General features: G+C 36.3%; 3 protein-coding genes across 11 annotated transcripts in view; 2 read left to right on the top strand and 1 right to left on the bottom strand.

Moving 5' to 3' along the window:
* Nucleotides 1–20,495, bottom strand: part of ropn1l (rhophilin associated tail protein 1-like) — a 193,175-nt gene that overhangs the window by 52,915 nt on the left and 119,765 nt on the right. The window lies entirely within an intron of this gene.
* Nucleotides 1–20,495, top strand: part of tagln3b (transgelin 3b) — a 66,399-nt gene that overhangs the window by 12,875 nt on the left and 33,029 nt on the right. The gene's annotated exons all lie outside the window — the stretch shown is intronic.
* On the top strand, nt 407–13,570 carry acot9.1 (acyl-CoA thioesterase 9, tandem duplicate 1). 9 transcript variants are annotated; one of them, XR_015524605.1, is made up of 18 exons: nt 407–515; nt 708–796; nt 3,785–3,811; nt 4,103–4,148; nt 4,233–4,403; nt 4,554–4,591; nt 5,456–5,539; nt 5,625–5,728; nt 5,803–5,876; nt 5,956–6,023; nt 6,104–6,215; nt 6,296–6,386; nt 9,882–9,967; nt 10,052–10,139; nt 10,226–10,376; nt 12,503–12,638; nt 12,742–12,772; nt 12,882–13,570. XR_015524605.1 is itself a non-coding variant. In XM_087308924.1 (16 exons), the coding sequence occupies exons 1-16, from the start codon at nt 502–504 to the stop codon at nt 12,562–12,564; spliced, it is 1,305 nt and encodes a 434-aa protein (XP_087165050.1). In that variant the 5' UTR covers nt 407–501; the 3' UTR covers nt 12,565–13,570.

The raw sequence follows: 20,495 nt of genomic DNA, 5'->3' as shown, positions 1-20,495 counted from the left end.
TTTAATCACCATAATAACGTTTTTTTCCTTTCGCGAACCAATAGGAGGTGTCCATTTGAGGTTCGTCATGACGCACAGCCCTTGTTGATGAATATGTATAAGTAAGATCAAAATACTGTAGGAATGTTGTTGCTCTTGGTGAATATACGTTAGTTTGAACGACATTTCCTTCATAATGATGCAGAAAAGATTAAAGTTCATGTCAAACGCGGTTTGAAGAGCGTTTCTCAAAACTTTATATGTCCCGCTTATCACACTGAAAACATTCAAAACAATGTCGTACTTACGGTAAAGGTTGAACCGTTAAGTGAAGGAAAATTCCTTAAAGATGCGCTTTTGTTATGGTTAGTGCGGTAGTTAAGCCGCACCCACCACTGTACGTTTCAGGAAATGCGAATCACTGCCCAGAAGGCTGACATCTCTGCAAGAAGCGTGCGGTTGTTTATATCAGCAAAAATCCGTGTTATTATACAATAAAGTGGTGAGCCAAGAACAAGGAAGATGCTTTCTCCGCGGTGAGTTTCACAATTATGTCTTGCGTCCCGCTTTTGTTGTGTACATCATTTGTGAGTGAGTCATGAATGAAGAGTTACAGACTAGTTCTGTCTCATTTTGTTCATCTTTTTATTGTAATTTTATTACGTGGCTATCAGTAGTTTTGTAATGTCCCCATAGACACGAATTTACACGTTTTTTATTCTTTATAGGGTCCTGAAGTCTGCATCGTCCCTGATGTGTAGAGGATTTTCTATGGGGCAAATGTGTAGACAAGGGAAAGCACCTGATATGGCAGATGGTATTTTTATATATATATAAAAATGAATAAGTTATTCATTCGTTCATTTTCTTTTCGGCTTAGTCCCTTTATTGATCTGAGGTCGCCACAGTGGAATGAACCACCAACTTATGCAGCATGTTTTTACGCAGCGGATGCCCTTCCAGCCGCAACCCATCTTTGGGAAACATCCACACACACTCATTCACACTCATACACTACGGACAATTTAGCCTACCCAATTCACCTGTACCGCATGTCTGTGGACTGTGGGGGAAACCGGAGCACCCGGAGGAAACCCATGCGAACGCAGGGAGAACATGCAAACTCCACACAGAAACGCCAACTGACCCAGCCGAGGCTCGAACCAGCAAGCTTGCTTGCTGTGAGGCGACAGCACTACCTACTGCGCCACTGCGTTGCCTGAACAAGTTTTACACATACGCATATATAAATACATATACATGCATTAATACACAGCTATTGAAAAAGTTTCTTTAGAATTATTGTGGGCTAGAGTAAAATGTTCATTCATTCATTCAGATGCCCTTCTAGCTGCAACCAAACACTGGGAAACATCCATACTCTTGCACCCCAAAGGCATGTAGGTGAAGGTGAATTGGATAAACTAAATGTCACTAATTGGCCGTAGTGTATGTGTGTAAATGTGTGTGTATGGGTGTTTTCCAGTACTGAGTTAGAACTGGAAGGGCATCTGTTGTGTAAAACATATGCTGGATAAGCATCTGTTGTGTAAAACATATGCTGGATAAGTTGGCGGTTCATTATGCGACCACTGATGAATAAAGGCACTAAGCCGTAAGAAAATAAACAAATGAAATTAGGGTTTTTTCTCCTTTAATGATTCTTAACTCTTCAGGTGTATTAACATGGTCTTTTCAAAAAATGTATGTAAATGTAAAATGGCATCATTTTGTTATGTTATGCTAAAACATGCTCTAAATGACAATGTTTTTATCTTACAATTTGAAATTTTTACGCACGTGATTGATGATTTATTAAGTATAAGACTGACAGAGACAATCAGAAAAATATTGATGCCTGGGTAAAAGGTAGTGTGAAATACTAAAATTGTGAAAAGTAAAATTATTTGTGATTTTACATAAACCGCTACTATTTAAAATAAATTAGACCAGACACATTGAGATGTTTGAAAGCAATCAATAAAAACATGTTTTGATGCTTGAAACCACATTTTTGTCTTTGAGCTAAAAACATACAGTTTTTTTTTAATTCCCACAGATGGGACGTTTGCTTAAACCTGAAGATATTCTGACAAGCTATATGTTACATGCTTATGGCATTTATCAAAATCAAGTGTGAACCCAACAATTAAAACCCATTTGTGCCAAATTTTTAAAAAATTGTTCCAGGCATGTTGTCCATGGTGTCCTATATGATCCTGCTTTGAATTTATTTTTCCCTAGGATTTTAGATTTTTTAAAGAAAATCTTATTTTAATATGTGGGCAAATATGTTGTAATAACCCTAATGTAAAATGTAAAATTTGAATAAAAGGAGAACATTTGGCATTTTAACCCAAAACAACTGCTTTTAACAGATCAATTCATACCAATAAATGCATTTATCATATTTAAAATTAGAAAATCATTTGATATGAAGCCCCTGAAAATTATCTATCACATAATTTCATAAAATGAAAACACAAAAAAACTAATCTATGTGTCTTAAAGTAATAAAACAAACACTAGTTTCCCCAACAGACTACTGTGTGTCAAAAAGATAAATTAAAAATTGTTAGACAATATTACAAATATTGAAAAAAAAATTATAATTATTAATAATACACATATTTATATATTCCTTTCACAGCAAAATTCCAAGAGTAGAGTGTTTTTGGTCCCACACTGCAGAGTTACAGCAGTCAAAGAAAAAAAACATTAAAAATTCAAAAAGTAAAATAAAAACTGGTGTAAATACACACAAGTAAATACATACCACAATGGTAACAAATAACCAAAACATTTTCAGTAAATCTCACTACAGACTTTTATAGACATTGACAGAAATAGTCAAACAGCTTAGTAATAAGTAAAGCTGCTGATTTTGTTTGCGGAGTTGTTTAATGATCCTGATGAACTGAGATTTTGAGACATTTGAGTTTCCGTTGCACACAGGTATTTTGTAAACAAAAATGTTTTTTTTTTTCAGTTTTCTAAAAAACACAGACACTGGTGCTTTTTAAAATCTTCATCCTGACAATAGTATTCAAAAATTTGGGTGCCAGTGACCTGATACTGTGTTTTTGTGTAGAAAAAAAGCTGCAATTTAGACTTAACCCATGTTTGTGTGAACAGCAGGGACTAAGGTTGTGGATGAATTCTGTTGTAGTTTTGTGTTTTTCTTAAGTGATTCTGCTTTTTAACTGCAGGAGTTCATTATTCTTTCTTCAATCAGCACTTTAACTCTGCTCCAGTGTTTTTTGAACTCTTTGTAGAACTCTTTGTTTTACTCTGAGGATTAAACTGTGTATCAAAAATGGTAAAGTAAAGATATCAGTTAAATTGTAAAGTTATGTTTAGATGGGGTATTATGAAAGCAAAAATCTTTAAATTTAACAAAGTTTATAAAAAAAGACTAAAAGATTAGTTTTATTTGGATGAGTGTATAGACCTTCATGATTAGGTTGATATACATTTTTGAACAAAAAAGTTTTAGTAACATGTAAATAGCCTTTATTTAGGAGGGTTTGTCTCCATTTTGCATTCTAGAATTAGGGGTAGGAAGTTGAAGACCTCATGTGACAAAGTAAATCAATTCTCTTTTTTTTCTTGAAATCTTTTATTTTGTTGTTTGCTTGCATGTCATTGAGAAAGTAAACATGTATAATGTGTAGAAAATGACTTATAAACGGAAAATGGCAACTATGAATCACTATAGTTGCCGCTGGGCTTAAATGGGTTAAGGGGTTAAATAATCATTTAAATAATCAGTTTCAAGTTCTGACCAGTTTTTATGTTCCCACAGGAGACACATTTTTACTTGTGAGCAATGGTAAAATGAAATAACATTTAATATTTGCGATTTGCTATGACACAATCTTGCTGTTGTTTTGTTGTTGTCTTTGCTACATGTGCATGAGTTTTCTTGCACTTTGTCATCTGCTAATTTTCCATTTTCAAACTTCTTAATCTTGGTTCCTCTTCAGTACATTGTTTCTGTTGACTTTTCTCAATATTATGTTCTGTAATGATTAAGATTTCGCTATTCTAGCACTACACTTTAATAAATATACATTCTCAGCACATTTTTAAAGCTTAATTTTGCTCCTGTTTATTTTCACAGTTCGCAACAGGCTGAGGGAAATAGTCGGTGCCTCTACCAACTGGAGGTAGATTGCAGAGTTTACATTCTTGTTACACATTTTTTTTTTATTTTTATTATGATCTTTATAATGTTCTCCATTTCTTTACAGAGATCATCAGCAAGCATTAGCTGAGCGTGCATCACTAAGCCAGTATCTTGCAAATAGTCAGGATGAACTGCCTACAAAGACAATGAAGGACAGTGCAATTGAGGCACATCTTCCTCTGGGTACCCAGCCTGCTTTAAGAGAGAAATATCTCAACTATCATAACAGTGTCAGGTATTAAAAGACCATTCATATTCACATGTACCCAGTAACTTGCCTGTTAAAATTAGAAATAGAATTAGTAATATTCAGAAACAGCAATTTTTCACGTTGTGTTCTGATAAGAATACATAAGCTTTTGCTTAAATATGTTTTTCTCAACAGATTTGGAAGAATATTGGAGGATTTGGACAGTTTAGCAGGTAACACAAAAAATATAGGATTTTTTTATTGTGTACAGTAGACAGTTTCAGTACAACCATGGCTGGCAACAAATGAGGGGGTGGACACCCTGGTGACCATGGTGTTGTCTGCTACTACTGACGTTACTAACGCAGCCTTTCAAATCTTGCTTCCACCACCTGTGTAGAAATCAACAACTCTTTTGTAATGCATGTTGCCAGATTGAGGAGATTTTAATATTTTGTCAGTTGTCTGAGGTGATGAGCTTCATACAAGATTCTGGCAACTTGATGAACATGGACAGAAAGTGTTTCTTTATAACGAGATGAGCCATACAAATTATGCAAATTTTCAAGAGAGAAATAACAAAATAGGAGGGTTGCGGGAGATGAGTGTGAAATATGGGAGACTCCTAGCAAAAACAGGAGTGTTGGCTGTTATGAGTAGGCCCACATAGAATTAACAGATTTTTAGCCCATCATTGAGTCCATTTATTTACTTTTGTAAATGTGTGTAAATTTATATTTATCCAGTTTTTACATTACCTTCAGTAAATCCTATTGACGAATATGAAATTGTTAATTTATTTACAATAACGTTTGTAAAATAATATTTTCTGTCTTTAGTAGATATAGGAGAGACTTGCCTTGTTTACTAAATAAGTAAATCTAATTGGATTTGCATTGTAAACATTAAATACATGTTAAAAAGGTATTATTTTTATATCAATCTATTAAGTTTTTAGTTACAACACTCCCAAAATAATTTAGCATAAATACACAGATTGTTTACAAAATTCTGCGCTGAAATAGCAAAAAAATGTTCACAGATTCTGTCTGGTCCTAGTTATTAGTATAACAGATAATTCATGTTTGTCTCTTTAGTGCTCATCTGTTACTCTCACACATGGAATAAGGAGCTGCAAAGATCTCCACTGTCTATTGTCACCGCCCTAGTGGACAAGATCGGTATTGCCTCTTGTATAGAATTGTTATAATTTATAAATTCCCACAAATGATAAAGTATGTTCATTTAATTTTTGTTGTTTTACAGACATGCGAAAAAACATCATCTACCCAGACTGTGACATCAAGTTCACAGGTCATGTGACATGGGTTGGCAAAACCTCAATAGAGGCCAAAATGCACATGTCTCAGGTATTTAGTCTTTTTCCTAAAGCATAAATGTTATATATTGATCATAAAAATTGAAACAAACTTTTTTGCCTCAGTTTCATGATGGGGCGTACTCTGATGTATTAGATGCTACGTTTGTAATGGTGGCTCGAGATCCTGAAAACAAAAGGTAAAGCCTGTTGATATGATCAATATGTGTATGATTTGTGTATGTAAATGAATGCAAGGAGCGTCTACTGTTTATCCAGGGCAGCTTTTATAAACCCTTTGAAACCAGAAGGACCAGAGGAAGAGGCCATCTTTCAGCAGGGGGAAAGTGAGCAGCAATTTGGTTTGTTTGCAGTCACTTTCATTTGAAGCATTTAAAGTAATACTAGTGGTCTTTACATTTGTCAGTAAACAAGAAGAGGCGTGTGGAGCTGAGCACGGCGTCTCTTCTGAAAGTGGCTCCTACAGCAGAGGAGAGGACACTCATTCACAACCAGTTCCTCAACACTCTTGACACACGGTGAGTTTATCAGCATTACACAGATAGAAATTCCATTTTTAAGAGTCTTTTTTTTTAAAATAGTTATTTTTACCTGATAGGACTGTCAGCTTTCGCAGTCGGATTTTACCACCAAATTCAGTGTGGATGGAAGATGCCAAAATGAAAGGGCTTGAGATTTGCCATCCACAGGTAAGGTTTTATAGAGTGTGTTTATACTTGGTTAGAGTTAAACAAACTCCATTGAAAGCTGCTATTTGAAGATTGAAAACAAGGTTGATGAGACCTCTGAAAAATCGAGACTGCTGAGCACATTTCAAGATTTCACACTTAGAAAATGGCGATGCAGTGGCGCAGTAAGTAGTGTTGCCGCCTCACAGCAAGAAGGTCGCTGGTTCATGCTCGGCTCAGTTGGCGTTTCTGTGTAGAGTTTGCATGTTCTCCCTGCGTTCGCGTGGGTTTTCTCCAGGTGCTCCGGTTTTCCCCACAGTCCAAAGACATGTGGTACAGGTGAATTGGGTAGGCTAAATTGTCCGTAGTGTATGAGTTTGTTTGTGAATGTGTGTGTGGATGTTTCCCAGAGATGGGTTGCGGCTGGAAGGGCATCCGCTGCGTAAAAATGTGCTGGATAAGTTGGCGGTTCATTCTGCTGTGGTGACCCCGGATTAATAAAGGGGCTACGCCAACAAGAAAATGAATGAACACTTAGATAATGCTTGATGATTTTAGCAGGTTTGGCATGCTGTCTCGGGAGAAAACCCTAACCTCGAACATAGACGAGCCCAACATTTCCGCCTGGTCGATGAGCTGTAAGAGGGATACGAGATCAGGTAGTTCTCGAGAGCTCCCCCCAATTCATTTGGCCTATAGCTTGAATAATAAGATGGCTTTATAGGAAATGTCCGCCAACCAAATGTCTTCCAAAATGAAAATAGGGAATAAAGTTAGGCTGGATATTTATGCTAAATTTAGGATAATACGATTGGCTAGCTAACAATAAACGATAGGGTCCAGCTGCAGTCAATCATATCACGCGCTCCTCTCGAAATTAGTTTGTGAAACTTCACTTAATACAGCACACAGCAATGTTTAGATGTTCTGTAGTTCCTTTTCAATATGTGACTTATGCTAGAATTGTGGGTACTTTTTAGGCATTTCCCATTGTTTTTCCTAAAGCTGGAATGATATATAACCTTTGTGTTAAAGTTAATTAAATCCATTACTAACATTAATGTTGATTGTTACAAACTGTCATTTAAATTGTCGCTTAACTTTGAGAACCACTAACACGCTTTAGTTCAACATGGGTTGTTGCTAGATCAGATATGGTTGCGGCATAGTTAAGGATAATTATTTATATTATTTATTACATTTCTCATTAATTGTAAATTATTAACATCTACTTCTACCACAACCGTCACAATAATGTAAAAACAGTAGTTGCACTGAGTATTATTCATGTTATTTATTAAATTACCCAATAAATTGTATTTTATTTACACCTACCCCCATCCCAACCCTAAACCCAACCCCCACAGTACTGCAAAAATATTAATTATTGTTATACAGTGTTACATAAATGATGCTACCGTATATTGATGCGTGTGTCTGCAGCTGTATCCTATCTAGACTTTACCCTCAACATGCTAACTTCAACCGAGATACCAAATGGCATGTCTACAGCTGAATTTAGTGCAATGGGGTACTGTATACTGTATATGCACACAGACTTTTAATTTCAGTCCACCAGCCCCAGGGATTCTGGTTAATTGTCATCCCATACAAAATCACGGCGTTTAAGATTTGATTTCTTTAAATGAAAACAGTGATCTTCATTGCCTGGCTGAGATACAATATAAAGTGGTTATCAGACCAAACAAGGAGCATTGCAATAATTTTTCCGCACCATGTCTTGAAAATATGGAAATTCATTTTACCCCAGTATTTTTAATGCTCTAACCTGCTGCTAATGACGCCACCTGCGTTTAAATGGTCTTTCATCTCTTTTTATGCTTTAACAGCCAACTGAATGTTTAAGTCTATTTAACTGATTATATTTGAATTGCATTACAACATCAATGCTGTTAGGAACATTATGAAATTGAAAATAGTCATATAAACCTTTCACCGGAAGTTCATCCTTGGCTGATAAACACTAGCTGCTTATAGCCCATTTCATCATATTATTAGTGTTTTTAAAAAGTGAATGAAAAATTCAGTGATGTATCACAATAACAGAGTTGACTACTAATAAATCTACCATTGGTGTATCCTAAACATTTTTAATAAATTAATAAGAGAGGAATAAGGGCGTTCCTCAATTTTCTGCCACAGGATGTGAAATCGCATGCTTTTTATGATTGATTGAAACATTTTAATTATATTTCATGACCAGTGTAACAGTTGACCAGAACAAAGTTTTCAACTTAATATTTTCAAGAAAAATGTCTCCTAAATACCAATGCAAACATTTCTTTTAACAATAACTTGATATACAGCAGGGAAAATAAGTAGGAACCTGTCACCATTTTTCTCAGAAAGCATATTTCTAAAGGTGCTGTTGACTTGAAATTTTCACCATATGCTGGTAACAACTATAGAAATCCACATATGCAAAGAAAACAAAACGAATTAATTTACAAATTTCCGTATGTGTAATAAAATGAAATGACACAGGGAAAAAGTATTGGACACATAAAGAAAGAGAGGTGTAGAAAGGCAGTCAAAGCCCAGACAGCAGCTGAAATCTCTCAGAATTTATTCAGCAACCCTCAACCCTTCATCATTGTAAATGATGATCTACATGATCTACATTATCAGGATAATGGTGAAGCCAAAGTGGACATTTCAGCAAAACAAAATATCAAGAGAAAATCAAGCTGTAGAATCACCTAGCCAATCACCTGACTTGAATCCAACTGCCATCACCAAAAGGCTTTTATATAAAGTATTAAATGCATTTCAGTAGTTCAGTACTTTCTCTTGTGTCATTTCATTGTTATTCCACAGCTATTTTTTCAGATTTTTTGTTTTATTTTATTTTTATCTTAGCATTGTTTTGGTTTTTACCCAAATCTGGTTCAATGTCAAATGTCAACAGCCTATATTTCTTTTTTTATTATTATTTTTAGGGGTTTTTCACCTTACTTTTTGAAAGGACAGTAGAGAGAATAGACAGGAAAGCATGGGGAGCAGAGAGAGGGGAAGGATCAGCATAGGACCGCAAGGAGGAAACGAACCCGGGTCGCCGCGAGCACCGGAGTGCATGTGTCGACGCACTAACCACTACACCACTGGCACCAACAACAGCGTATATTTCTATTCTATAGAAATATTATTCCCAGAAAAAAACATGAAATGTTGAATACTTATTTTCTCCCACTGTAATGTGTGTTGTTATTCAAAACGAATTCAAGTTTTTTTGTTTTGTTTTTTCAAAAAAATTGTAGATTTATCTTGGAGACCAAACAGTACCAATAATATTTCATCTTCAAAATAACAGTCTGAATCTGAAGTGAACCAGAACTAAATGTATTAGTTGGCTAGTTAGTTAGTAAACAAAACGAACCAAGAAAAGTAAAGAACATGTGTGAACACATCCCATTCTCAATGGAACTGTTTGATACTCATTGACACTGTTAACTAGTATCTGTACTTTTTATTTGCTTTTTTTCCCCATTTAAACAGGAAAGAAATATCTTTAACCGGATATTTGGTGGTTTTCTGATGAGAAAGGCTTATGAGCTTGGTTGGGCCAATGCTTGTGCATTTGCGTAAGAGATTTCTGTTACGGTCTTTTGAATATTTACTGTAAAGAAGTCTTGATTTCTCCACATGACTGTATTTGTGTCTTCCAGTGGATGTAGACCTACGCTGGTGGCTGTAGATGATATCTTATTCAGGAGGCCAGTAGAAATCGGCTCTTTGCTGTTGCTGTCCTCACAGGTTTCAGACTTCTTAATAATTAACTGTTGTACAAATATTTCCATCTGTCCTTCAGAATAATATTGTTGATAACTCTGTACTGTCAGGTTTGTTACACAGAAGGAATGCACGTCCAGGTTCGCGTTCACACAGAGGTGCTCGACCCACTGACCCGACAGCACAGCACCACCAATGTGTTTCACTTCACTTTTCGGGTTGATAAAGATGTTCCAGCTGTTGTGCCACAGAGCTACGGAGGTCAGACTTTTATATTTTAATGATTATATAGTGCCTTTTGTTTTACACATATTGCCATATTGGCAACATGTGTAAAATATAGTTTATAAGTTAGTATAGTTTAAAATATAGTTATAAAATATAGTAAGGGATAGTTTAGGTCACCCAAAAATGAAAATGTACTCACTATTTACCCTCAAGTGTTTCCAAACCTTTATAACTTCCTTTTATTTTGTTGAACTCAAAAGAAGATAGTTTGAAGAAATCTGAAAACCTGTGACCATTGACTTTCATAGTAAGAATAACAAATACTCTGGAAGTCAATAGTTATAGGTTTCCAGCTTTCTTAGGAATATCTTCTTTTATGTTCAACAAAAGTATTCAATTCAATTCAGCTTTATTTGTATAGCGCTTTTACAATGTTGATTGTGTCAAAGCAGCTTCACATTAATGGTCATAGTAACTGGATCAGGGTAGTTCAGTTTTTAGTGTTTAACTATGTTTAAGTGTTTAAAGTCAAACATGTTTGTAACGAGAGAAGTTTCAGTAAATAATGAGACATTTTTTATTTTTGGGCGAACTATCCATTTAATTTGCCACAGCCATATCGCCCTGCAACCCACGACCGGTTACTCACTGAAGCTAAGCAGGGCTGAGCCTGGTCAGTATCTGGATGGGAGACCACATGGGATAACCAGGTTGCTGTTGGAGGTGGTGTAGGTGAGGCCAGGAGGGGGCACTTAACCTGCGTTCTGTGTGAGTCCTAATGCCCCAGTATAGTGAAGGGGACACTATACTGTCAGTGAGCACCATCTTTCGGATGAGTATCTGTGGTCATTAAAAAAAATCCTGTGGCACTTCTCGTCAAGAGTAGAGGTGTAACCCCGGTGTCCTGGCCAAATTCCCTCCATCAACCCTTACTGTCATGGCCTCCCAATCATCCCCATCCACGGAATTGGCTCAATCACTGTGACTCCACTCCACCAATAGCTGGTGTGTGGTGAGCGCAAAGGTGATGTTTTCCTGTGGCTGCCGTAACATAATCTAAGTGGATACCGAACACTGGTGGTGTGGAGAGACCCCTTCCATGATTGTGAAGCACTTTTGGGTGTATGACCGTACATGATAAATACACTATATAAATATACATTACATTACATTCAGGGAGTTATTGATTCATTTATCAATATAGAACTATAGGGTTGCACTTAATTTTGTGTCTATTACATGTTCTATGTTATTACGATAGTAATTACCATTAGTTATGCATAATTACACTCAATTAACCCTAAACCTAAAGTACATACAATAACCAATATTGCTCAGTAGTTAAAGGAATAGAGACTCTGTAATCACTGTAACCAAAGAACTTCCTGTTTTATTTAGTATTTGGTATCCACTATGTTGGCGCAAAATTAACATTTCAGTGACTAAATACTCAATATGGATGGCAATTTAGACTAGTAAAAGAGACTTTTTTGTTTTAAATTTTACAGTGTGACTTATTTATTTCTAATGTACAGCTTTTGACTTTAAAAGGGTAGTTCACCTAAATTTTTTAGTTCTGTCATAATTATTACTCACCCTCAATGGGCTCCAAACCTTTATGAGTTTCTTTATTCTGCTGAACACAAAAGAAGACATTTTGGAGAAAGCTGAAAACCATCAACTTCCATAGTAGGAAAAATGAATACAATGGAAGTCAGTGGTTACACATTTCCAGCTTTCTTCAAAATATCTACTTTTATGGTCAACAGAAATAAACTGTTTGAAACAAGTGTAGGATGAGTAAATGATGAGAATTTTCAGTTTGCTCTTTTTTTTTTTTTGCTATTTTGTGGCAACCTGGCAACACTAGAGAAAACTTCATTCCCTTTGATTTCTTGTACTGTGCATGCATAAGAGATCAATCCTTCTTTAACAAGTCTTTAACATTTCCACTAGTTGTTTACTTTGGTTTTGTACACAATGCAAAACATGTCTGTAAATGTGGTTGCCACTACCTACATTTAGTAAAAAAAAAAAACTTGTAACGTATTGACATAAGTGTAAATAACATGATTAAGCACCAACAGGTGAACTGGCAACCAAATCTAGTTGCACTGTGCACATGACAATTTCTAACTTAACATTGTTTTCATTTACAGAATCAATGCTTTACCTGGACGGAAAGAGGCACTTTGATGAGACCATGAGGGGCCAAAGTTGAGCATCCTGGGATTTGCTGATGAGATTCCTGAAAAAGCTGCAGTGATGGTCAGCACTGTAGTTTCATGAGAATGTGTATGTGTGGATTCAACTATTATTACTCTTGCTCCATTCAATTCATATGCACTATTATATTTTCTAGCATTTTTATATTAATGTTATATATTATTTTTCTCAGTTGACGCTTATAAGGAGAGAGAAACATTTAGGTAAATTGGCTGTTTAAGGTGTTTTTGCAGACATATGTCAAATGTGGTGCTTTTGCAACATGTTTAGTTGTTATAACTTATAATTGACCATGTTTTGTTTGCTTTTCAGTGACATTCAGAATGAGAGAGTACTTTAACCAAAATCATGTCATTTAAGAGTCTTTAAAGTGATGGAATTGACCTGTTTCGTAGTGTTACAGATCTGAATTTAGCCAGAGCATTTTATGAAAAGACGATATGTGGACAAATTCTGAGATTAAATGCAGTCTTCCTTTCTTGATTTATGAGTACACTCCAAAAACTTTATGTAACTGAGAGAAAAGTATACATGTGACTATGGTTTTGCAGTTAAATCTGCATATATTTACTGTGCTGATAAGTCACTTTTATATGTAACATTCTTTTTACTTTGTTCTAAGTCTTTATAAAACGCGGTAGTATGGTTTTACAGACTGTAAAAGTTCAGGTTTACACTTATACAAGTAGATACTGGAAGAGGATGGGGTTTTTTTGTACACACTACCTGTGCCAGATTGACCAAAAACTGACAAATGAATGCATGCCTTTTTTCACAAAATATAGTTAGCCTCATAAATATTGATTGAATGATAATAAACATTTAAATTATTTTCTGCATTTGTATAGCAGTTATATTTTTATTTGTTTCTTAATGTGCTGTTGTCAACACAGTATCCTAAATATCTTCATCTGCATTGCCTTATTGCAATACATATCTCAGAGATGGATTCTATATTGGTTTCTTATTTCCACAAATAAAAGTGTCCAGTATTACCGATACTCATGGTTTCTGTGGGTTTATGAAAGTATTTTCTTTACCATTTGCATTGCTGCTCATTGCTATTTGTTCAAAAACAATATTTAGACATTTGCACTCATAATGAAAGTGTTGAAAATAAAACAAATATTTTTTTTATAAATGTACTTTTAGAGAACATATCGAGGTATTATGTGTGTTAAAACAAAGTCTTAACCTTTACATTCATAAAAATCACCTGCTGAAAAAGAATTCGGTAAACAACTGCACTCCATCTAAAATAAAAAACTGTTTTATCAGAGTAGCCTACTCAGGACTCGTTTTTTTATCTCAGTTTGAGTGTAAAAAAATTTTTTTTAATCCAAAATCAAACAAAACATGCTTCATATGGAGGATGAAACCAGCAAAATTTTAAATAAATAAATATGCAAATTAATTAATCCACAATTTTCTGCATAAATAAAACCAAAAATATATAATAAATATGCAAAATAAATAAATAAATATACGGCCAAAAGGTCCAGAATTTGTGCTTTTAATTGATTTATGTAATTTAATATTATATAATATATTTAATATATAATTCATATAATTATATTTATATTGAATATATATTGTAATAAAGTGTAATTTTAAATAACTATGGCCCATGGAGCCTTAAAGCCGCGAGTCATGTGACATAATCCTCTGAGTGGTCACATATTTGAATCTTTTGAACAAATGTTCAAAAAGACTGCCGAACAGGGTAAGGCTGAAGTTACATACTTCATAACAGATAAAAATCTGTCCTTATCCATGAGGTTCTCGGCTAACTGTTCGCATTAGCCGGGACGTCCTGTGTGTTTATTGACTTGTCCAGTACATGACCTGCCATTCCCTATTTTTGACTTTTTTTTTTTTTTTTAAGTAACTGTCCGACCAAGGCTTTAATGGCAAGCGGAGTCCTCAACCGTCAGATGTCACTTCACAGCAAAAGGAGCTAACTTAATCCTGTCACGTCTGTGTTTATGAGGCTGTTTGCTCACTTCATTTGTTTAATTATGATCAAATACCCGATCGCTCAAACCAGGCCCGGGTTGGCCATCCGGGAGGACCGGGAGAGTCACGGAGGGCCGGTATTTCTAGCTGCTTGCACTCACAGCGGTCACACTTTTTTTTCATTTATTTATTTATTTGACCATAGCCTCACTCTTTTTATTCATTATTTTGCCGCAGCTCCGCTCTTCTTATTTATTGTCTCGCAGCCCCATGATCAAAATGCAGCCTGCAGGGTAATGATGATGTATATCATTCCGGCCTCACAAGCGTAACAGCGCCATCGTGGTCCAGTGGTCAGCACATTGTGTTACGACGTCGACGATCCGTGTACGATCCTTATGCCGAGTTCAGACTGCATGATTTTCAAAGTAGTCGTGTCACAGATGTTTTCACACTGCATGACTCTCTGGGCTAGCGTTTCGTCGCTGCTTAGTTCACACTGCAAGATGGATCGGCGACATGGACATTCACATTGCATGACTTTACTATAGGGAGAATCGCCGACAACTTCGTCCAAACTACGTCTCACAGCCAAAAACACGTAGTATATCTTTTGTTATTAACTACATAATGAGAAAGAAGCCTTTAATGGGGTTGAACATGTACATGTTTGCTCACCTGGGTTTAAAGGGAATTAGCCATTTCTCCTCAACTTAAGTTGATAATAAACTAATTTCTTTCTGTATGAAACGTCAAACAGACACAGTTGCTCCTGAGTCCTGTCAAACCTCCACTAGTTTTTCCTCCATTTCGTGGGTCCAAATAAACCGAAAAAGAGCGCTTTTAACTTCTCCCCCAGCCTCCCGCTGTCCTGCAGCAGGTATACACACACGCACAAACAAGTGAAAGCTGCTCTCTCATTGGCTGTAGGCGATCGCTGATGTTATTTTCAGTCAAAACTCAATTCACACGGCATGATTTGAATCGCCGACAGCTCCAGATATTCAGCACGCCAAATATCTCGCAGGCATCAGCGACTCATCGGCGATTCTCTCAGATCGCGTCTTTGATCGTTCATACTGTGTGATTGTCACTCATGTGCACGAGCAGCGATTTGCTTGTGATTTCAGGCATTTGTCGGCGATTTCTCAAAACCTGTCGGCGAGCCAAAATCGGGGCTAAAATCACGCAGTCTGAACTAGGCATTACCTGAGTAATTTTTTTTTTTTTCATTTTTATTGTTAAGACATATAAAACTGTAAGGTTGTTAAACATTTGAAGTTCTAAAGCAGCTGTTTTCTTGAAAAAGACGTGATAGTGTAATTAGAAACTGAATTGGAAATGACCTTATTTTTAATATAGTCAGTCCAGTCGTGAACTGAGATAGGCCGGTCTAATGGTTGAAACTCCAGGGCTGAAAAGGAGTCCCACTCCGGCCCTGGCTCAAACCACTTCAGAAGGTGATCTTGGGTGCATTCCGGATGAAACCAGAATTTGTCCCATACATGAGCTCACTTGTCTTATTTTGACTGCTATGCCAGCATAAGTAATGCAAATAATCCGTTGAAAAAGGCTTTAAGACCAGACGGAATCCTCTGTCGACTGTTGCTTCGGTGGGACCATAATCTGATGTAAGAGAAGTCTTCTTTAACTACTGTATTGTTTTTAAACAGAGAAAACATTTTACAGGAAACTTCAATTCTAAATCTTGAATCTTATTTCCGAAATAAAAATGTGCAATAAAAAGGTGTGAAGCACCAGAAGCTGACCATATTAAATTAATTTGAATATATATTGGTTGTTGTTGATATCCAGGAAGTTTCAAATGTACTTTTTTTTTAACCAAAGAGAAATTCTGAAGAATTCATTATAATTGTTTTTATTATTATTATTATAATTACTATTTGTCTAATAAATGATAGTGGGCTACAGTTTTTTACTTTAAAACTTTAACAAATATTTTTTCCTAATGATATATGATGTCAGGGGGAGGCAGTGGAGCAGTAGGTAGTGCTGTCGCTTCACAGCAAGAAGGTCGCTGGGTAGCTGGTTCGAACCTCGGCTCAGTTGGCGTTTCTGTGTGGAGTTTGCGTGTTCTCCCTGCCTTCACGTGGGTTTCCTCCGGGTGCTCCGGTTTCCCCCACAGTCCAAAAACATGCGGTACAGGTGAATTGGGTAGGCTAAAATTGTTCGTAGTGTATGTGTGTGTGTGTGTGTGTGAATATTTGTGTGGATGTTTCCCAGAGATGGGTTGTGGCTGGAAGGGCATCCGCTGCGTAAAAACTTGTTGGATAAGTTGGCGGTTCATTCCGCTGTGGCGACCCTGGAATAATAAAGGGACTAAGCCGACAAGAAAATGAATATATGATGTCATAAATTTGTGTTTTAAAAATTAGTCTTGTTTAAATTTTTTTATTCAATTTTTAGGAATTATTTCAAGTACATTTAGTACACAAGTGTGGTTATGATGACATTTGACTAGTTAATCCAGCAAAAAAAAATTCACTAAAATGCAGTATTTAAATCTTTAATTAAGTATTAATTACTTAATATTTTATCTATAACCCACAGTAAATAAAAAATAGTAGTTAATAGTTGCATAAAAAGCAACAACATGCAAATAAAAAGACCTCAGCCTTTAATTTTTTTTTTCAAATTATGGTGTATTAGATTAGTACGTTAGATTACAACACAGACTGATTTTAATGCACCAGGTTAAACTTTCTGACTCCTTTATGCTAATCGAATACATTGAAAATAAATACAGGTCACAACTAAACATTGAGGATGATCTCCAAAAATAACCAGTAGACTTGTGCTGAAAACATGGTGTCCACCTGGCTCATTGAGGTGAGGTTAATATTAAATTGAATGTTAATCAAATTAAATAATTTTTTTTTTTCTTCAGTCGCTTTGATACATTTCTCAGATTTGAAATTTACAAAACAATAAGTGCATTTGTCAAAACAGCACATACAAATAGCAAAACAGCATGGATTACCTGCAAAAGCCAGTCTCTTGCTTAAAATCTTTAGTTCATTTCTCAATGTGTCATTGTGTACGGATAAGACAGTCCGTCATGTTTAATGAAGGACTGAATCTGTGGACATTTTTTGCTGTTTCTGCACAGAATTGTGTTAAAAATCTGTGGATTTATGCAGAATTATTTTGGGAGTTTCATAACTAAAACCTTATTATGTTAATTAAAAGCTAATACCTTTTAAACTTGTATTTCGTGTTTACAATGCAAATCCAATTAGATCATCTTTATTTGGTAAAGAAAGCAAGTCTCTCATATAATATATCTACTAAAAGACAGAAAATATTACTGTACAAACTTTATTGTGAATAATTCATATGAATATTTTCGTATTAGTCAATATTATTATTGTAAATAATATAAAAATAATAAAAACTAAATAAATATAGATTTACAAACATTTACACAAGTAAATAAACAGAATCAATGATGGGCTAAAAGTCAGTGGAATTCTGCGCACGTAGATTCTGTGTGGGTCTAGTCATGTTGTCAGTATAACAGTGTACTCTGGAGGGATGTTCTGATGTAAACTGTGGCTAATTTATTTATTTATTTATTTGCTGTTTGTACTGTAATTTGTTGCCAGATCATGTCATTGTGATACAGCAAGGAAAAGACAGCACTACATAGGACAAAGAACAAAACAAAACAAAAGTAGAAATGTGAACATAGGACAATATCCCCTCAGATACACCTCACCTTTACTAGACAAAGTCAAGATTGACCTGGGAGCAATTTACCAATTATAGATTTAGAAAAAAAAAAGTCTAATGGAAATGTATAGAAAAATGAGTTATGACTAAATATTTTGACAACTAGTTCAACTTCTTTTATATATATAACTTGACCTTTACTTTTCCTTTACTTTTACTTTTCCTCACCACTTTACTTTATCTTTTCCTCACCACCTACTGGTCATTATCACAAGACAAATTGTGTTGTTTGAAAATGTATACTTAAATTTGACTTTTACATGCTAAAAGAACTTGAGTAGGAGACAATTTACTTGATTTGGGTCATTAAAATAACTATGTCAACCTAAAACCTACAGTAGTTTGACATAAAACCAAAACAAAACCCATTCTTGTCTTAGGACATTTTTATTAAGCAAATGTTTGAATAGTTCATGACATAAATATATAGTATATTCTGCTGCTTTTAAACATACAGAATAATAATAAATAGTTATGTAACAACCATAACATTACCATTAGGTCTTGGGACATCTTTGATTAACTTTTTATTACCTACACCAAATGTTGACTAATGAAGTACATTTATAACAACTATTTATTTGTTAGACTACTTTATTGTCAAACCATGTTGCATACAAATGCATTCAACAGACTTATATGACAGTGTATTGCTGTTGAGGACAAATAAAGCACGAGACAGGTGTTTAGAAAGAGTATAGTTTATTTTGTTTGACCTGCAAACTTATCTAAACAAGATAAACTTTAAGAAAACAGCACGGAAACATTATGAATATCATGAATATAACCCTCATGAATATAACCCGCGGTTGTCTTTAATAGTCCTTCTTTGCTCAACAACTCTGCTGAAAAACAAAGCAAAACATTACAACAGCCAGACATACGGTTAAATCATTACAGTTACCATGGTTTCTATTTTAAACTATAGTAAACTAAAGTTTAAAACTATAACGTTAGTTTAAAATAGACTTTGAGTGGGCCTAGCTGCTCCCACCCACCATAACCCTAGCAGCGGGATCCCTAGGATTCACAAGCCGCCTGGCCCCAGGGACTGCACGAGCTCACTTACCTTGACCAAGTACAATCAGCAACACCGAACGAACTGACAAGACTGAGAGAGAACCGACGAGCTTTATAGGAATGCAGATGCAAATGTTTACAATGCGACGTCACTGCTGTGAGTCTCGTTGTCATGGTGAGCGCTGAAGAGAGCACATCTCATTGGAGCACACGGGCTCGGGAATTTCGTCACAGCGAGTTGCGGTCGGCTGTGGACTAAAGCATATTAAATATTTTGAATATATATTTTTACATTTTTTGTGCTGTGTAATATTCTGGGATGCAGTAGAAGACGGAGACAGATGAATATAATTAAAGACAGCTGCGGGATATTAGAACAGAAAGGGAACCCGGCTAGGACACACCATAGATATATAACGTTACACTAGATATCGCATAGGGACCCTGAAGCAGGTCGCACACCAGAAGCGGCGCTCGGCGGCGCGCCGCGCAGCGCCACGTATTTTAGAATTCTAAACATAGGTTTCTATCAGGATACACACACCGGCGCCGCAAGTCGGCGGCTGTCGGCGGCGCCCGGCGACGGCTCAGGACGCAGTTCATTTTTCAGCCGCGCCACAGAGCGCCATCTGATTAGTTTCATGTTAAATATCATTCGAATGTGCGCGTCTGGTGTGTGACGCCCTATTCACACGGGGCGTCAGCGTCAACGTTTCCCATTCACTTTGAATGGGTGACGTCAGGCGTTGCCGAACTGCATTGTGGATCCGTCGGCGGCGCTTCAGAAGCATTCCTCGCTGCAGAAGTTGGGACCAGCTCAACTTTTCAAGCGCCGACGGAAGCGTCAGCCAATCAGATCGCTGTATGCAAATACACCAGCTCAGACAGTGGCCTATTGCTGACTGAATTTCATTGGCTGGCGCTTCTATGACGATCGTTTCAGCTCCAACTTCAGACACGCCCTCTGTCAAGCGTTGACGCTGAAGCCCCGTGTGAATAGGGCGTGATACCTTAAACTGTCATGTACGCGCCGTGGCGCGGCGCCGAGCGGCGCTTCTGGTGTGCGACCTGCTTAAGCATGCGTCAATAGCGCCGCCACATTGGTACAGTGCTCCCTACCGCATTCATTTCAAAGGAGCGCTACACTGTACCAAGATGGCGGCGCTATTGACGCATTCCGTCCAATAGACAACAATA

The sequence above is a fragment of the Danio rerio genome, chromosome 24 (assembly GCF_052040795.2).
Source record: "Danio rerio strain M-AB ecotype USA chromosome 24, GRCz13ab, whole genome shotgun sequence".
NCBI classification, from domain to species: Eukaryota; Metazoa; Chordata; class Actinopteri; order Cypriniformes; family Danionidae; genus Danio; species Danio rerio.
The sequence above is the reverse complement of the archived record's forward strand: the minus strand, read 5'-3'. Positions and strand labels throughout refer to the sequence as shown.